We start from the raw sequence: 18,440 nt of genomic DNA, 5'->3' as shown, positions 1-18,440 counted from the left end.
TGTCAAACAGTCCAGTCAAGCATAACCATGACAACACATTGTCAAACAAGTCTGGTCAGATATGACCATAACAACACAATGTCAAACAGTCTGGTCAAGCATAACCATGACAACACATTGTCAAACAGTCTGGTCAGATATGACCATAACAACACATTGTCAAACAGTCCAATCTAGCATAACCATGACAACACATTGTCAAACAAGTCTGGTCAGATATGACCATAACAACACAATGTCAAACAGTCTGGTCAAGCATAACCATGACAACACATTGTCAAACAAGTCTGGTCAGATGTGACAATAACAACACATTGTCAAACAGTCTGGTCAGATATGACCATAACAACACAATGTCAAACAGTCCAGTCAAGCATAACCATGACAACATATTGTCACACAGTCTGGTCAGATATGACCATAACAATGCAATGTCAAAAGTCCAGTCAAACATAACCATGACAACACATTGTCAAACAGTCTGGTCAGACATGACCATAACAACACAATGACAAACAGCCCGGTCAAATATAACCATGACAACATATTGAATAGATGATATCAAAGAGTACAAAAATTGAGTTTAATCATAACAGACACATTTTCATATAATACAAACTACAAAAAAAAATTGTTATGGCTACATAATGCCTAAAAATCAAACAGTCAAACATCCATAACAATACAATATTTTACTCAGACATGTATGATACAATTGCATATAGGTATACAGTTCTTGATAACATATTTTGTGCTAAACACTTACATTTTCAAGGAAAATTTTCTAATGATTTTTTTTTTATCAAATATCAGACATTTCCTTACATGTTACCAATTCTTTTTGTCATTTTGTTCCAAATAATTAACAAGAACTTGCTACTGTATCAATATATATATATATATGACATCAAGACACTAGTGATGATACCTTTGGGGATGTCTTCTTCCAAGTTGTCCATGAAGTCAATTGACTTGTCCATGTTGGCTTTTTGAAGGAGAGACTTCTCTGGCAGGAGTTTAGGTTCCCTGAAGTGCATGTATGAACAAAGCTTGGCAGCTTCAGACACAATCAAACCTGTGTAGAAAAAAAAGTAATCAAGTCAGCCAACACATTAACTCAGATTGAAACCATGCTATGGTCAACTACAGTGAGTGATCTTTTAATTCTTATTACAGAAGCTAGATAAAAAAAATGCATTTAACGTAATCTCAGCTTAAGCAGCAAGACTTTAACCAGCACAAGACCATTCCATGTAAATCAATACCTTCAAAACTACGATTTGCTATCACTTCGCCTGTTGGTGTCTGTACAAAAGCTCCTCTGGGGACAATTTTAACATCATCATCAATATCTGCAATGACAGATGACAGCCTGTCTTCTTCCTTGATGGAGATCTGTAAAATATTAATCAGGTGAATATTAAGTAAATTCTTTTCTCCCCTACATGTAAACCTACTGATAAAGCCTGAAGAAAAATTTAAACACTACCATTACATTTGATACTTAAAATGTAAAAAATATATAAGAAAGAATGCTAAATGAATTCTTTTAGAGATGTTGTCAAGCTTTAAGCCTCAACACAAATAGATTTATCCACTCACAGTTTCTTCTTCCTCCTGAGCATCTTCACCCTCACCAACTTTCTTTGTTTCTGTGTGTTCAAACTCGTATGATGGGTCTCCAGTGAAGCGTCCCTTTGCCAGCTTGCTTTGGTCACGCATAGCTTTTGTGGCAGGTGGCAATAAACCCCAGTTGACACAGTCTTTGCTAAAATGATCAAAAAGTGTGAGAAATATGTTAATAGTTTAAAGAAAACATATAAAACTTATTTCTAAGAAGGCTGAGATGTCAATTCTCCTTTTGTTTGACAATCGAAGATACTTTATATTTACAATCCTATTCTAAGCAATCTGCTTTTATCAAGCTAACACTTCACATAGCTAAATTATCTAAAAAGAAAAAAAAACATTTTACTTGTCTTCTCTGTCAGTAACTTGACCAGGTATTACAAATGTACATCAAAGTTGTCCCTTGATTATTCTTTAATTTACTCCAATAATGCTTTATTGTATGGCACAAATACAGTCACAATGTTACCAAGTTATAAAATAATATAACACTCAGCATGGCACAGTATATGTGTAACAATCATAAGACAACCAAATGTCTTGAGTACTGACAGTACAGCTGTGCTTCGTAACGTCTTAATAAGCTAACTCTAAAATCAACTGAAAATTAACATTGTAATACAACTTTGGCAACACCTAAATCAAAACCCAACCATAAACCAGTTAATTATTAAGAGAAATAGTTACCTATAAAATGTTTTCTTCTCAATCATTTCATCCCTGGATACACCTTGTGCGATGAAATAATCATCTTTCACACCCAAAATTTTACCCCACAGATAAACTTTGTGGAATTTGTTATGACTTTGTAGAATGACTAAAGATGTTTGCAAGGCTGCTTTCTGTTCCGGACTGAGGATAACCCCACTGCTTCCAACATAATCGATGTCAAGATGAAGCCCTGATGATTCCATTTTGCCGAAATAAGTGTAAACAGATGTACACTCTTCTCGAATCAACTTAACAGCAACAGTAGTTTGTATGTTGCTATGCACTACGCGCATGTCGTAGCGCGTTTCCGGTACACATTGGAATGTCTTAATCAAACAAACGCTTTATTGGAAATGATTTTTAACACTGATTGTGGAAGCGTAACATTAACACTGAGATGTTTACTTCCGTGTTGGCTGCAGCATGGATCCAGACGTTTCTGTTATGTTTACAGTTTCTGGCCCGTTCCTAATACGACATTCCGACACAATCGCACATTTGTCTCCAGAATTCAACAAGAAAAACCATGACGAATTTGATGTTCACATAGAATCTATTTGGGAGAAAAGAAGACTAGAAAATCCAAAATTATTCAATGGAACAAAATTCCGTTTACACTCGGTTTCACACGAGTCTAATGGCCCAGGTTGTAAAACCACATTTAACTTAGGCATTACATGTTATAGAGATTTTATAAGTACTAACTGGGCACCAAACGCAGAGGATATATTAAGAAAAGGTGAACAAGATTATAACAACACTCAGGCATTTATGTCTGATGCTATGGGAGTTGGGGCCTTGGTACAAACCACAGACAATCATGTGATATTCCTAAAGAGAAGTATCCATTGTGGGGAAGCTAAAGGACTTTGGGACATCCCAGGAGGGCATGCAGAACCACAGGTACAAATGTCAATATTCTATCCTACATAGAATTTAATGTTGATTAGCATCAGCATTGTGAAGAATAGAGAGCACCATCAAGCAAACTGATGGCACTTCTATGAAATGTTTGTCGAAGTAAAGTTATGAATATTGGGAAAGGGATTTTAACCTATATTGGTCTAGAGCATTCAGGGCCAATACTTATTGAGTAAATGGAGGGTGTGGCTACCCTAGGACAGAGGGATATGGGCCCAGTAGGGGGAATATTTGAGCATTGTAACAGAGTATTAAAGACATTTAATATATATACAACATTTTGATATAGCGCCCTATCTAGCTAACATAAGTCACTCTAAAGCGCTTTACAGTACATAGATATACAATTAATACAATTAGGATATACAATTTTTGAGGAAATCCCAGGAGCTGCCTTATCAGGCGCTAACTGCTAGTCCTATGCCACCTGGCTAATATCTCCCTATGTGTGTATGCCTGCGTGTGTGCTGGAGATGTATTTTGTTCTGTTTGTAGTGGGACTGTGCTTCCAACGGCATCTTTTCTAGTGCCACCTCACTTGAATGCTACATCACAGATACCGCAACATCCACCCCAGACCATTTTATACTCCACCTGGGTTGTTGGAGTTGTGTGGGCAGGAGAAAAACACCTTCTCTGATATTCCATGCATGCGACGACTTCGGGGATCGAACCCCGGCCGCCTGCGTGGAAGGCCGAAGTGTTAACCACTCGATCAATCCACCCATTAATTAATTGGTTGATGCCTCCTTTAGCAATGAAAATTCCATTAACATTGTATTCAAGGTCACTGGGGTTAAAGGGGCTATATTTAGTCAAACAAGTGAACACCATTAAGTTTGATTAGATACTGAAAATATAGATCTCCTAACGAAAGTCTACGTAGTTGATAATGACATGACTTGAAACCAACATCCAGTGTGGTCAGTTTTATCTTTTGGGAAAACTTGTGATAACAATGGCTACGACGGAAATAGCGCAATATCCAGGCCTTTCAGCGAGTAGTAAACATTGTACAGTACCACACTGTCGACCAACAGTGAATCTGATTTCTCACATAACACATGCTTTATTGCTTTGAATTTACACAAAATGTCGCAAGGAAGAATTATAAATATCATTATATATAAATCTTATGAAACATTTCTTTTCACAATTGTATTTTAATTTAAATACAGTATGCATGCAAGAGTGTACCACAGGGATAATTTCAAACTGTATAAAGTACGATATCATATCAGTGGGTTAAAATTAAAATAAATTGCTCTTTTATAACGATGATTGAGATATTGTTTGGATGATGATATTGATTCAGAATAAATGCCGGTACTTGTATTCTGAAAAAGCTAGGTGAAAGCGAGAATTTACCTTCTTTCCACGGCTGGAAAGACACATTTCACTGACAGTATGAGTTACCACTAAAAGGTATGGTTGTAGAGTTTAGGATTTCTTCATTACTGAACAGGAACACCAAGAAAGATTGTCTCTTGTCAGTTTCTCGACATGTTTTGTTCATAAGGAGTATCAAACTATATTTTCATGAAGAATGTTTTAACTTATGTTTAAAAAAAAAACTTTACTAAATTGTCCCTTTAAATGTTTAAAAAATATTTTTTAAAAATTACGCGTTACCCGAAAGGTTCAGGTCAATGATATCTAGTCATTAGTTTGCTGGGATTAAAGATTTTATTCAAATGAATGACCTTGGCCAACTTCCAATGTCACAGGGGTCAAATGTGTTAAAATCATTAAACAACTTCTCAATAACCCGAAAATCCCAGTGTGATGCTATTTGGCCAATAGCATGCTGGTGAGAAGCGCTACAAAGTTTATTAGTCCCCTATCGATGAAACCTTGAAGGATTTTGATCAAACTTCACAAAAATACAAAGGACCATAATATCTCAGACAAGGTTGAGTTTCAGGGTTGTCGGATCAAGGTCAAGGTCACTGTTACTATTTTTAGAAAATCCTTGTCAGAGCTCTAGCGGCTTCATTCCTTGGGGGATTTTTATCAAACTTCACACAATAACAAAGGGCCATAATTTCTCGAACATGCTTGAGTTTCAGGGTTTTCAATCATTTTATTTTACATAATTCCTCTATTATAATACTAACATTACAATTTCTTGTATTATTATTACATTAAAATCAGTTACAAGCTAATTGTATACTTTTCATTTTCCCAAATTAACCCCAAAGGGCACCATTTATATAAATCATTACAGTGTAAAAGCTAGCGGGGGCCGGTAGGGGACATGTATTATCAGTATGCTTGTTCAAGTTAATAATTTAAAAAAATTACTGGAGTGTCAAATATTAAACATAAAAACAAACAACTTCTCATTATCCCAAGTCAATGATATTTGGCCAGTAGAATGTTAGGATGAAGGGCTGAAAGTTTGTTCAAATGATTCACCTTGACCCACATTCAAGGTCACACGGGTGAAATCTATTCTTTATATCCAATATGCCCACAGTGGTGATATTTCTAATATATATCTGACCTTTAAAGTTACTGCTGTGAGATCAATACATGGTGTCATTGATTTAAATAGTGTGTTACACAGGGATATATTCTGGGGATAATGTTAATGCAGTGAAGCAAATATGGAAAATGTCTTTATGTTTATTTTTTATTTTTTTAAAGTTTTCACTGCTTTTGACTAGGGTTAGGAAGAATAAGCAGACAATTACTGGGGGGGCACCATATCTTGTTACATCAAGTTTACAAAAAGTACTCTTTGATTGTGGTTCATAATCTCCTGTGCATGTTCAGAAAAAAAGTTTTATAGACCGGAAAAAGCGAGGAACAAGAGTATTTAGTAGACTGTTTTTAACTCAGTCACCCCTGAAATTTTATAATGAACTATTACAGCCTTTGAATTGGAAGAGTTCAAATGTGTCTTCAAGGGTGAATGAGTTAACCCTGAGCTGGCTTAATACGAAGTTAAAGTTGTTTCTTGGGTTGATCCCAAATTTGTTCGTGTTAAAATTATGATACAAAACAAAAGTGTAAAAGTTTGACTTGGCAAATCGAAGTGCTACATTTATAGAGTATACATGTTTATAAATGTTTGCAGGAATTGGTTGGTGACCTTCCAGTTGAAAACATTGATGTGACAAAAATGGACCCTGTCAAGGTGATAGAAGAAATGTTTGATTCTATAAAAAGAGAGGTGATAGATGAAGTCAACATTCCCAGTTCATGTTTGTCTGAACCAGAACTATGTGGCATTGCGAGAAATACAACAGCAGCTGGTAGACCTAGTGTGGAATTTGTGATCAGGTGATTTTATCTTACCTTCATTTACATAAAATGGAACTAAATGCTTTTACCAAAAATGAGTTTTTAAAAAGATCAATGACTATATCAGGCATATGAATAATAAATTTGGAACTGTATATAAAAAAAAAACGGTGAGAAGATTTAGGCAATGTCAATAATATTTTTGTACACGACAGCCTTCATGTGTTTCGGTAGCAATCTTGAAAATACAGATCTAATAAAACGATAAGCTGAATGATGATTACCTGTATATCACAGATGCTCTCTGAACTCGGAAGAGGTCAAGGCCAAATACCACCAAGGTAACCAATCAGAAGCTGATGAATCCACCAGTATATGTCTACTGCCATTGGAAACAGTGATAAAGATGAAGTCAGAGGATGAGTTTTGGCAAAATATGGCTCCATCTGCCAAGGGTTGTATTATACTTTACCGTCTATACGACACAAAAGTCACTGACTTGGGACAGACTGATCTGGACAATGATGTTTGACCGCTACATGTCTGATGTTACTGTATGTTATGTTTGATTCCTTGAGGTGTAGGAATGCATTAGATTTTGTTTATTTTGCTTTCAAATATAATTTATTTTAAAGAATTGAAATGCGGAAATATTTGGACTAAATGTATCTGTCAAAAGTATGCCAGTATGGCTAAATCTGTTATAATAAAGGAAGTACTTATCAAATTCTTGTTTTAACTTTTTTTGCATATTGAGAAATGGTAAATGTTTACCAACATTACACCAATAGTTAATATGGCCGAACGATCAGTTTATTTTTTTCTTAACAAATTGGACTTTTCTTTCAAGTGTCTGACTTCAAGTTCTCAGAGTCATTCAGATTTCATACACACCTTCCTTCCTCAGGTCAAATAGCCGAAGGTTAAAGTGACTATACCCGGTAATAAGAAAATCATTCCCTTCCCTTTAGCATTGTCATCACTCTGAATGAGCCCTCAAAGAGCCTTGTTTCTGTGTCTTCATTAGCAAGCTCAGAGCATTTATCCTCCGAGTATCTTGGGATGCTCTACTGAATGCATATTGCAGATGCTGATTTTGACCTATATTTTACGCTTCATGTTTTTAATGACTCGTTGCACTGTGAGCAGGGGATATTGATGACAGTGTCTTCTTGTTGAATGCTGTAGTTCCGGTGAGATTCGTAACAGTCCCTGTTGTATCTGGATAACTGCCAATAAATATTCAAATCGACTTTTAACAAGAAAATGCTGCAAAGCTGCTGTACACCAGATCTGTTGATGAAAATCATCACTAAGTGACAGTCCAACTAGCATGAGGGACAGATCATGCACACTTGAATTTGTTCTTTGGATATAAATGGCATTAATTTTACTGTTAAGAATATTCTGTTCACTCTTAATAACCTCACATGTTGCACTATTGTTACTTAGTCATTGTCACAGGGCAAGAAACTGTACATGTTAAACTGCATGCTTAAATGATAATACACTTTTGAATAAAACATTAATTGTCATTTGGGTTAAATTGTCAATCGTCGTCCCTCTTTTATTAGATAATATATAAAATGTTAATTTCTGGTAGAGGATACTTGTCAAAGAAGTTATAGTCTTTCAAGTCTGCTACGAAGAAACATTTTGCCACAACGCTGGCTTTTTTGGTTGTTATCACATATTCATTTTATACGAGGGAAATATATTTATCGCCATTACGATTCTAGCCACGCTTTCACAACCCTGACACTCTGATTTCCTGACTGAATTTCGTAACAAGGTCAAGGCTATGAACTATAAAAAGTATCTAATTGTTTTGACCAATCACAGAGCTCCACGCTGGTATACATCACCGACCCCATTCAAGTACAGTGACCGAGATACAAGGTCTAAAAATAGGCATGTGTTTATACACGCTTGCGAGGAAAACATGGCTGTGCGCTCCCGGTCGCTTATGAGTAAATACAATGTATGTGTCCAACCACGGTTTTGAGGAAATCAACCTCAAAAGTAAACATGCACAACTCAGGACCAAGGGGGAACCTACATATCAAATTTGAGAATAACTCCTCCAGTAAATTCTGAGATATAGCAATAACAACCTTAACTTTAACACGATGGGTAGCTGATATGATTTGATATGCATAACTAAGAACAAGATGAACCCTTATGTGAAATTTGCTGAAGATCCCTCTTTTTGAGCAATCGGGCTAAAAAAAACTTTTTCTCCCAAATCTTACACGACCACATGGTGGCCATCTTAGTTTTCCAATCATCCCCAAAATTCGTAATGCAGAACTAAGAACCATTGGGAACCTTCATGCGAAATTTGAGAAGACCCCTCCTAAACATCCGAGAAATAATGCTAACAAAGTTTCATACTCAAATTCAAGATAGCAGTCCGTCTGCCATCTTGGTTTTCCCTTCTGTCCCAAAATTTAATATGCGTAACTAAGGACCATGGGGAACTTTCATGCAAAATTTGAGATAAAGATCCCTCTAGTGCTTTCTGAGGAACAGCACTAACAAACTTTAACTCTAAAATTCAAGATGGCTGGCTGTCGGCATGCATAACTAGGGATCATGGGGAACCATCATGTGAAATTTGAGAAAGATCCCTTCTGTGCTTTCTGAAAAAAAGCGCTAACAAGCATTGTTTCAGGATGGACGGAATGACGGATGGACGAACCACGGTTGCAAGGTGATTTGAATAGCCCAATATCTGATGATAGTGGGCTGAAAATGGACATGGTCAGATATGATTATTATACCTTACTTGGTCAGATATTGTTGTATGATTGTTACCAAAACTGTCATTGGGGAGAGAGTAAAATTTACTATAGTTTGTATAGGGAAAGGAACATTTTGTGTATATTTTATTTATTATTGAACTTTTTTCCAGACAATTTACATTAACAAATATAAATTGAATTGGTTTGAGTCAGTTGTCGGTATTTTAAGAGTGACCAAGACCGTCATATAGTATCAAAGTGTAGCAAAATGATTTAGGTGAAAAGTGTCTACCATAGAACAAGATCATTTTGACAAACTGTTTGCTACAAAATGTTAGTGAACTATCAGTAAATCAAAAACAAATCTTTTCATTCATTAACAGGTGGCAATGCTAAGAGCCAAACCAGGTCCTCACCTTATTCAATGCAATAGTGGTATAATGGCACTACCGCCTGCTTACCAATACAATAGTGGTATAATGGCACTACAGCCTGTTTACCAATGCAATAGCGGTATATAGGTACTACCGCCTGCTTACTAATGCAATAGTGGTATAAAGGCACTACTGCCTGCTTACCAATACAATAGTGGTATAATGGCACTACCGCCTTCTTACCAATGCAATAGTGGTATATAGGTACTACCGCCTGCTTACTAATGCAATAGTGGTATAAAGGCACTACTGCCTGCTTACCAATACAATAGTGGTATAATGGCACTACCGCCTGTTTACCAATGCAATAGTGGTATATAGGTACTACCGCCTGCTTACTAATGCAATAGTGGTATAATGGCACTACGTGGTATAATGGCACCACCGCCTTCTTACTAATGCAAGTGGTATATTGGCACTACTGCCTGCTTTCCAATGCAATAGTGGTATAGAGGCACTACTGCCTGCTTACCAATACAAAAGTGGTATAATGGCACCACCGCCTTCTTACTAATGCAAGTGGTATAATGATGGCACTTCTGCCTGCTTTCCAATGCAATAGTGGTATATAATGGCACTTCCACCTGCTTACCATTGCAATAGTGGTATAGTGGCACTACTGCCTGCTTACAAATGCAAAAGTGGTATAATAGTACTACTGCCTGCTTACCAATGCAATAGTGGTATAATGGCACTACTGCCTGCTTACCAATGCAATAGTTGTATAAAGGCACTACCGCCTGCTTACCAATGCAATAGTGGTATAAAGACACTACTGCCTGCTTACCAATGCAATAGTTGTATAAAGGCACTACCGCCTGCTTACCAATGCAATAGTGGAATATTGGCACTACTGCCTGCTTACAAATGCAGGGGGTATAAAGGCACTACCATGTGCTTACCAATGCAATAGTGGTATAATGGCTATACTGCCTGCTTACAAATGCAGGTGGTATAAAGGCACTACCACCTGCTTACCAATGCAATAGTGGTATAATGGCATTAACGCCTGCTTACTAATGCAAAAGTGGTATATTGGCACTACTGCCGGCTTACCAATGCAATAGTGGTATAAAGGCACTACTGCCTGCTTACCAATGCAATAGTATAATGGCACTACTGCCTGCTTACCAATGCAATAGTGGTATAACGACACTACTGCCTGCTTACCAATGCAATAGTGGTATAATGGCAGTACTGCCTGCTTACAAATGCAGGTGGTATAAAGGCACTACCACCTGCTTACCAATGCAATAGTGGAATAATGGCATTAACGCCTGCTTACTAATGCAAACGTGGTATATTGGCACTACTGCCGGCTTACCAATGTAATAGTGGTATAAAGGCACTACTGCCTGCTTACTAATGCAATAGTGGTATAATGTCACTACTGCCTGCTTACCAACGCAATAGTGGTATAATGGCACTGCCGCCTCTACTGCCTGCTTACTAATGCAATAGTGGTATAATGGCACTCCTGCCTGCTTTCCAATGCAAGTGATATAAAGGCACTTCCGCCTGCTTACAAATGCAATAGTGGTATAATGGCACTACTGCCGGCTAACTAATGCAATAACGGTATAATGGCACTACTGCCTGCTTACTAATGCAATAGTGGTATAATGGCACTCCTGCCTGCTTTCCAATGCAAGTGATATAAAGGCACTTCCGCCTGCTTACAAATGCAATAGTGGTATAAAGGCACTACCGCCTGTTTACTAATGCAATAGTGGTATAATGGCACTATTGCCTGCTTACCAATGCAATAGTGGTATGAAGACACTACTGCCTGCTTACTAATGCAATAATGGTATAATGGCACTACTGCCTGCTTACCAATGCAATAGTGGTATAATGGCACTACTGCCTGCTTACCAACGCAATAGTGGTATAATGGCACTCCCGCCTGCTTACCAATGCAAGTGGTATAATGATGGCACTACCGCCTACTTACCAATGAAATAGTGGTATAAAGGCACTACCGCCTGCCTTCCAATGCAATAGTGGTATATAATGGCACTACCACCTGCTTACCATTGCAATAGTGGTATAGTGGCACTACCGCTGCCTTACCAATGCAACAGTGGTATAATGGCACTACTGCCTGCTTACCAATGCAATAGTGGTATAAAGGCACTACTGCCTGCTTACCAATGCAATAGTGGTATATAGGCACTACTGCCTGCTGACCAATGCAATAGTTGTATAATGGCACTACTGCCTGCTTACCAATGCAATAGTGGTATAAAGGCACTACTGCCTGCTTACCAATGCAATAGTGGTATAAAGGCAGTAGTCACAGTATAATAATAATAGCTACCTCAGGTGATGCACTTACATCTTCGATGCATGTTAATCTGTTTAGCAGAAGTGTCAACATCCATAACCAGGTTTGGCCAATGGGAACTTTTAGCTTTTACCAAGCTCTGACATTAGGTACATTCCAAAAGGAAGACCATGATAACTAATGCTTGCCATAAGGAAAAGGGTCATGTCTATAATTTACATGTGACTGTTCCTAACTCTTTATTGTTTGTATTTGTAGCAATATATACACTTGAACAATAAAAAGCTTCCCACAACCAATGACCTTGACACCTGTTAGTAAACACCATAAATAACCTTGGCACCTATTAGTAAAAACCATCAATGACCTTGACCATTGCAAATGACTTGTATTTCCCAATAAATTATGTTTTGCATAAAATTGCAAGGTTGTAGGGTTCATATTATGAAACACAATTTAACAATTATCATATCATTACATGCAACAATCGCAAAAATGGAGATACACAAAACTTTAGTGATAAATAATATCACTAACTACAACAAAAGACTTTGACAACTATAATAACCACAAATGACCCTTACAACCTAACCTTGACACCTATAACAAGCTACCACAAATGACCCTTACAACCTAACCTTGACACCTATAACAAGCTACCACAAATGACCCTTACAACCTAACCTTGACACCTATAACAAGCTACCACAAATGACCCTTACAACCTAACCTTGACACCTATAACAAGCTACCACAAATGACCCTTACAACCTAACCTTGACACCTATAACAAGCTACCACAAATGACCCTTACAACCTAACCTTGACACCTATAACAAGCTACCACAAATGACCCTTACAACCTAACCTTGACACCTATAACAAGCTACCACAAATGACCCTTACAACCTAACCTTGACACCTATAACAAGCTACCACAAATGACCCTTACAACCTAACCTTGACACCTATAACAAGCTACCACAAATGACCCTTACAACCTAACCTTGACACCTATAACAAGCTACCACAAATGACCCTTACAACCTAACCTTGACACCTATAACAAGCTACCACAAATGACCCTTACAACCTAACCTTGACACCTATAACAAGCTACCACAAATGACCCTTACAACCTAACCTTGACACCTATAACAAGCTACCACAAATGACCCTTACAACCTAACCTTGACACCTATAACAAGCTACCACAAATGACCCTTACAACCTAACCTTGACACCTATAACAAGCTACCACAAATGACCCTTACAACCTAACCTTGACACCTATAACAAGCTACCACAAATGACCCTTACAACCTAACCTTGACACCTATAACAAGCTACCACAAATGACCCTTACAACCTAACCTTGACACCTTTAACAAGCTACCACAAATGACCCTTACAACGTAACCTTGACACCTATAACAAGTCACTATCATCTTTTGACACTTATCATGTGTTAGGACTTCAACACCTGACAGAAACCACAAGGAAATAACCTTGACAATTATAACAAGCAATCACAAATGACCATGACATCAATTACTAGTCTTCACAAAAGACCTTGACATTAAACACAAGCCACCTCAAATGACCTTGACATCAATAATTGCTTTCCACAGAAGACCTTGACATCAGTTACTAGCCTCCGCAAATGTCCCCAACATAATATACTAGCCTCATAAATGACCTTGACATCCGTTACTACCTTCCATTAATGACCTTGACATCAATTATTACTCTCCACAAATGACCTCGACATCAATTACTACTCTCTACAAATGACCTTGACATCAATTACTAGCCTCCATAAATGACTTTCACAACAATAACTAGCCTTTTCAAAAGACATTGACATTCATAACAAGCCCCTACAAATGGTCTTGACATTTATTACAAGCCACTACAAAAGATGACATTCATTATGAGCCACCACAAATTACCATGATGCCCAATACATTTTTCATAACCAAAACTAAGCACTGCTATAAAAGTTGAACACCATTTTCTGAAACACAACGTAACATACAAATTACAGGGAAACATAAACTCTTCAAACTACAGTATTCTCAAGTACAGTATTTTCAGTGTAGAATCTCCCATTGGTAATGCTAATGCATTATCTCCTAAACAAGTCGTCAGTTACATAAGGTGTCCATCTGCTCATCATGATTCATTAAATGCAAAGTTACCAATATTTACATGGCTCTCAAACGTCCACCTTACCGATGCTAGCCCTTAAGAGACTGGTTACTCGTGACCTTATCCGACACCCATAGCCAGGTTAAGAGTAGTGGTTAACAGAGAGGAGTTATTAAAGCATCTTATTAGTATACCTTATAAGGCTAAACTAGGACACGGAGGTAAGGAGTAGACAATCCTCGATTTCCAGGGGTTACAATCACCTACGCTCTCTACTCTCTGTAGGTGATCGTAACCCCTGGAAATCAAGGAGGATATATTTAGGGGGTCATATATCTACATCGAGGATGTAAATATATCGGTATGGTTGTTTCAGATTGAAATACATATTGTATTGTTACAGTTTGTTATCACACTTTTGTAATTATCATTCTGACTGTTCCTATCATTAAATTACAAAATAATCTTGGACTATAGAGTCTGTTTGATGGGGTTTTTTTCTTGCCAAAAACGATGACGTTGGGTTAACGTTAAGTCTTAATATACACACAGCTACAACCACATTTAATTGAAATACAAAGGAGCCTGGAAAAGTCAATGTCATTAGCACTTGCACCATTGAAAGAAAAGCATTTTTTTCCTGGTGATCTATCCAAACAAACTAATCAATAAATTGATTGATGTTTAGTCAATCAAATTGATAGTTTGATCCAATATATTCAGTTTGTACCATTGCATGAAATGTTTTGTTTTTATAAGGAGCATCTACCAGTTATAACACACTCAGAATGGCCAGTGTGTAGCCTTACTGATAATTACTTTTCTGCTGGGCAAGTTTGCACTGAAGATAACAGTGGCTATATATAAACAGGTAGGGGCATCTGCTAGCTGTCATACAGACAAGACAGCATTGTTACAGCCTGGGCTGGCACTGTGATTAGTCTTTTCCAGATAAAGTTGTTTCAAGCCTTAGGGTTTGCTTGTACACCCTTTCTACATTAAAATATCTCAAGTATGTTTGATAAAACAGAAGGACAAGTAAATTACTAAAGTTTTAGCTAATAAGAAAAGAAATTGCCTTCATTTCAACTGCTTATTTCATGTGCCACTAAACTGTAACTACTTTGAAAAATGGCAATAAATGGCATGTAAATTAGCTAAAACAGCAAGCCACCAAAACCATCGACAATGACTCCCAAACTAGTAAACTTGTTTTTCCATCAAAATTAAGTGGTTGGGATCACAAAAGTGCCTAAACCATGCCGTCCCCCAAATATAATTATTTCTGAAATATAACCTCTCCCTTACATAATTTATTTTCCTTCACCAATGTGACAGATTTTTTAAAGTAGAAGGGAGTGCTTCAAATCATATCTACTCCTTACAAGTCAGAAAAACTAGCTACATTTAATTTAGTGAAACATTCCAGTTGTGCCAAAACTGAGCAGCTGATCTTCTGAATGGAATGCGACATTCCGCAAAAACAATTTTAAAGTACAAAGTTTGATCAAACATCGCAATCGGAATAATTAAAAAAAAAAACATAATATTAAAGATTTGCACATGTGGGAATGTTAATTGGAATGCACAGCTCCTTTTACCAGACCAGTTCAAGCTAGCACAACTGGATTGTTTTACTTAATGGAATTACTGCAAAAGAGAGCAAGCCACACACCAGTTGTTTTCTTTTTTTTAATTTGAGGTTTTCTGATATCATACATGATTGGTAGGGAAGGGACATACAAGAGGTAATATCATCTCTAGGGAAATTAATTGTAAGGTAAAATTAAACAAAATCAGTGTTCATAAATGAAATCTACTTTTGATTCTTTTGTTGCTCTTTCACATTTCTTTCAAACTCAGAAATCAACTTTTCCATTGAAATCTTGTCAACAAGTTTAAATAAATAACAATGTGAAAGAAGGAAAGATGAGAAACGAAAATCATTCTCTTGTTCTTTCATTGTATAAATAAATGTTTTGATCATGAATAAAAATCATTGTTTTTTACCAATTAACTATAAATATAAAAGTATGTGTACATTTGTATAAAAGGGAATTATTTCCAGTTTGATACATGTGATGCCGCATTTACACAAACATTATGGTATGTTGACTACTAAACCTGCCCAGAAAATAAATCGCATCATTTCATCTTTACCTATATAATCACATGTAATAACTTTGCAATATCACTCTGGCGGGAAGCAACCATCTCAGTTGACCACCAACTGCGAATAAACAGTAGGTAAAGGTCACAGGGAAATTGTTGGTACCTAACAGTCAATCTCTTAAGACAATACTCAATGAGAAGAAATACAAGGATGTAAAAAAAAGGGGTATCCCTAATGCTGCAGGTCAGACTAAATATAGCCCTCAGTCAGTCCCTAGTGCTGCAGGTCAGACTAAATATAGCCCTCAGTCAGGCCCTTATCTCCTTAAAAGCACCAACCTTTTTCAAATATCATACCACAAAACCTCACAGGGGATCAAAGCTCTATACTAGGTTATTTCATACAGAGATGTCATATACACAAGGGTTTTGTTTGGTTAAAGATATAGAGGTACATTCCAGCTACATGCTAATTGCACCAAACCACAAAACAAACACACAACATTCAACATATATCACCTGTGACATGGAAAGATGCAAATAGAACTGACAAGAACTTAAGATATGTTACCATTTGACAAAGTAGTCCAATACGTGTGTCAGCATGGCTAGGTACACTTGTAATTAGATACATAGCGCAATATGTTATCTACCTTGTAGGACATTTGACATCATAATAGGTCCAGTGTAATCTGTCTAAAAACACATTATGGACCAAAACTCTTTTTGCAATAAACAGCTTTTTTATTACATTACAGGTAGGTACTAGGCAAAAATGTACCAGGTATACAGTGTGACCTACTTCACGGTCATATAGCTCAGTGAGAACTAGATGAAGGTCTGGTTTTTACAGTTCTTGTCAAGTACATATAACAGAATATAATGTTGTCAAAGAATTGCTATGCCTTCCTCCAATTTTTAACTCGTTGTAGGTACATTCAAAATGGACCATGTGTTTTTCCTACTGAATACAAAATATGTCTCACTCATATGGCACAAAGTACATATAGTTTTTACTGCTACTTTGCACTTGTGAATAAATTGGTATTGTGTCATAGTGAAACACATTTGGTATTCAACGGGAAACCATTAAATATCCTCTGTATATCTGCCATCCTTTCATCAGCATGAAAAATGAAAAGTATGTTCTCCCAACAGAGAACTTAATTTGTTTTCCAAATCATGGTTAACCATTCTAACAAAGGCTACAAAATATTAAAGCCTAATACTAGTCATGATTTTCCATTTTAAATTAAATACAAAAATAAAAAGCTATGATTTCATTTATTTTAGCTTCTAAAGGTTCTACAAGTACCTGTTTCAAAACATCTGTTCCTTGTTAAAATATATAAGTTCACAGTGAAATATTTGTAAGCTCTTTCAGTGACCTAAATGATTATTTCCAGTTTCCCACATGGCTATTATTGAATGTGTGTAATAAAGTGATCCAGAATATTGACAAGGGGAGTACAGAGAATGTGTGGTTGTTTCTGCTACACCTGTCCAACACTACTGTTAATCTGGTCATCTCAGATAGACCAATCTACAATTTTGAGATCCTTGGTCATTGATCGCAGATTTCAAGGGCTGCAACTTTCTCCTCCATTAACTCTGCAGCTGTTTTATCCATCATTGAACGCTGCCAGTTATCGATTTTGAGACCGTCGACAATTTTATAATTGCCCTTTGAGTCAACTTTGACGGGGAAACTATACATGAGCCCCTCTTCAATACCGTAGCTGTTACCATCACTCAAGACGGCCATGGACACCATTTTCTGAAACACAACGTAACATACAAATTACAGGGAAACATAAACAGCTTAAAATCTTTTCAACACTGTAAAGTGGATTATTGCAGGGGTATCACTTTACTAAACAAGAGGCCCAAGGGCACCTGAGTTATATCATAGGTACCGGTAGCTTTATTTTATTGTTTAGATGTGATGTGGAAATCAGCATGTAAACTAAGTGAAATACAATACTTGTCATGTCATCAATGGATAAGAATTTGAAAATATTGGTAAATTTTCCCCTTTGGGGCCCCGCCCTAGCCCCTGGGGAGGGGGCAGGAATCCCAATTTTACAAAGTAATACTCTCATTCACCAAAGATGATTCTGACTAAGTTTGAGTAATTTTCTGCTGAAAATGGATAAAATATACCCAAAAGTGTTATTTGCCTATATAAACTATAGTAAACTT

At 36.8% G+C, this 18,440-nt stretch overlaps 3 protein-coding genes across 3 annotated transcripts in view; 1 reads left to right on the top strand and 2 right to left on the bottom strand.

Annotated features, from left to right (window-relative positions):
- The window catches only part of LOC110456738 (radial spoke head protein 9 homolog), a 3,382-nt gene extending 733 nt beyond the window's left edge, over positions 1 to 2,649 (bottom strand). The window contains exons 1-4 of the mRNA XM_021507662.1: positions 2,317 to 2,649; positions 1,603 to 1,768; positions 1,266 to 1,395; positions 929 to 1,075 (exon numbers count right to left, since the gene is read on the bottom strand). Of these exons, the coding sequence (XP_021363337.1) occupies positions 929 to 1,075; positions 1,266 to 1,395; positions 1,603 to 1,768; positions 2,317 to 2,633 (760 nt within the window). The 5' untranslated portion in view covers positions 2,634 to 2,649. The remainder of the gene's footprint in view (positions 1 to 928; positions 1,076 to 1,265; positions 1,396 to 1,602; positions 1,769 to 2,316) is intronic.
- A 45-nt stretch (positions 2,650 to 2,694) lies between these two features.
- Positions 2,695 to 8,011, top strand: LOC110456739 (nucleoside diphosphate-linked moiety X motif 22-like). Its single transcript, XM_021507663.1, has 3 exons — positions 2,695 to 3,243; positions 6,344 to 6,549; positions 6,808 to 8,011. The coding sequence occupies exons 1-3, from the start codon at positions 2,764 to 2,766 to the stop codon at positions 7,040 to 7,042; spliced, it is 921 nt and encodes a 306-aa protein (XP_021363338.1). The 5' UTR covers positions 2,695 to 2,763; the 3' UTR covers positions 7,043 to 8,011.
- Positions 8,012 to 15,804: 7,793 nt separating this feature from the next.
- Positions 15,805 to 18,440, bottom strand: part of LOC110456733 (malate dehydrogenase, cytoplasmic-like) — a gene marked incomplete at its 5' end in the record, with an annotated part of 14,917 nt that continues 12,281 nt past the window's right edge. The window contains one exon of the mRNA XM_021507654.1: positions 15,805 to 18,015. Within this exon, the coding sequence (XP_021363329.1) occupies positions 17,803 to 18,015 (213 nt within the window). The remainder of the gene's footprint in view (positions 18,016 to 18,440) is intronic.

This window comes from Mizuhopecten yessoensis, unplaced genomic scaffold, assembly GCF_002113885.1.
Source record: "Mizuhopecten yessoensis strain PY_sf001 unplaced genomic scaffold, ASM211388v2 scaffold8839.2, whole genome shotgun sequence".
Taxonomy (NCBI): Eukaryota; Metazoa; Mollusca; class Bivalvia; order Pectinida; family Pectinidae; genus Mizuhopecten; species Mizuhopecten yessoensis.
The sequence above is the reverse complement of the archived record's forward strand: the minus strand, read 5'-3'. Positions and strand labels throughout refer to the sequence as shown.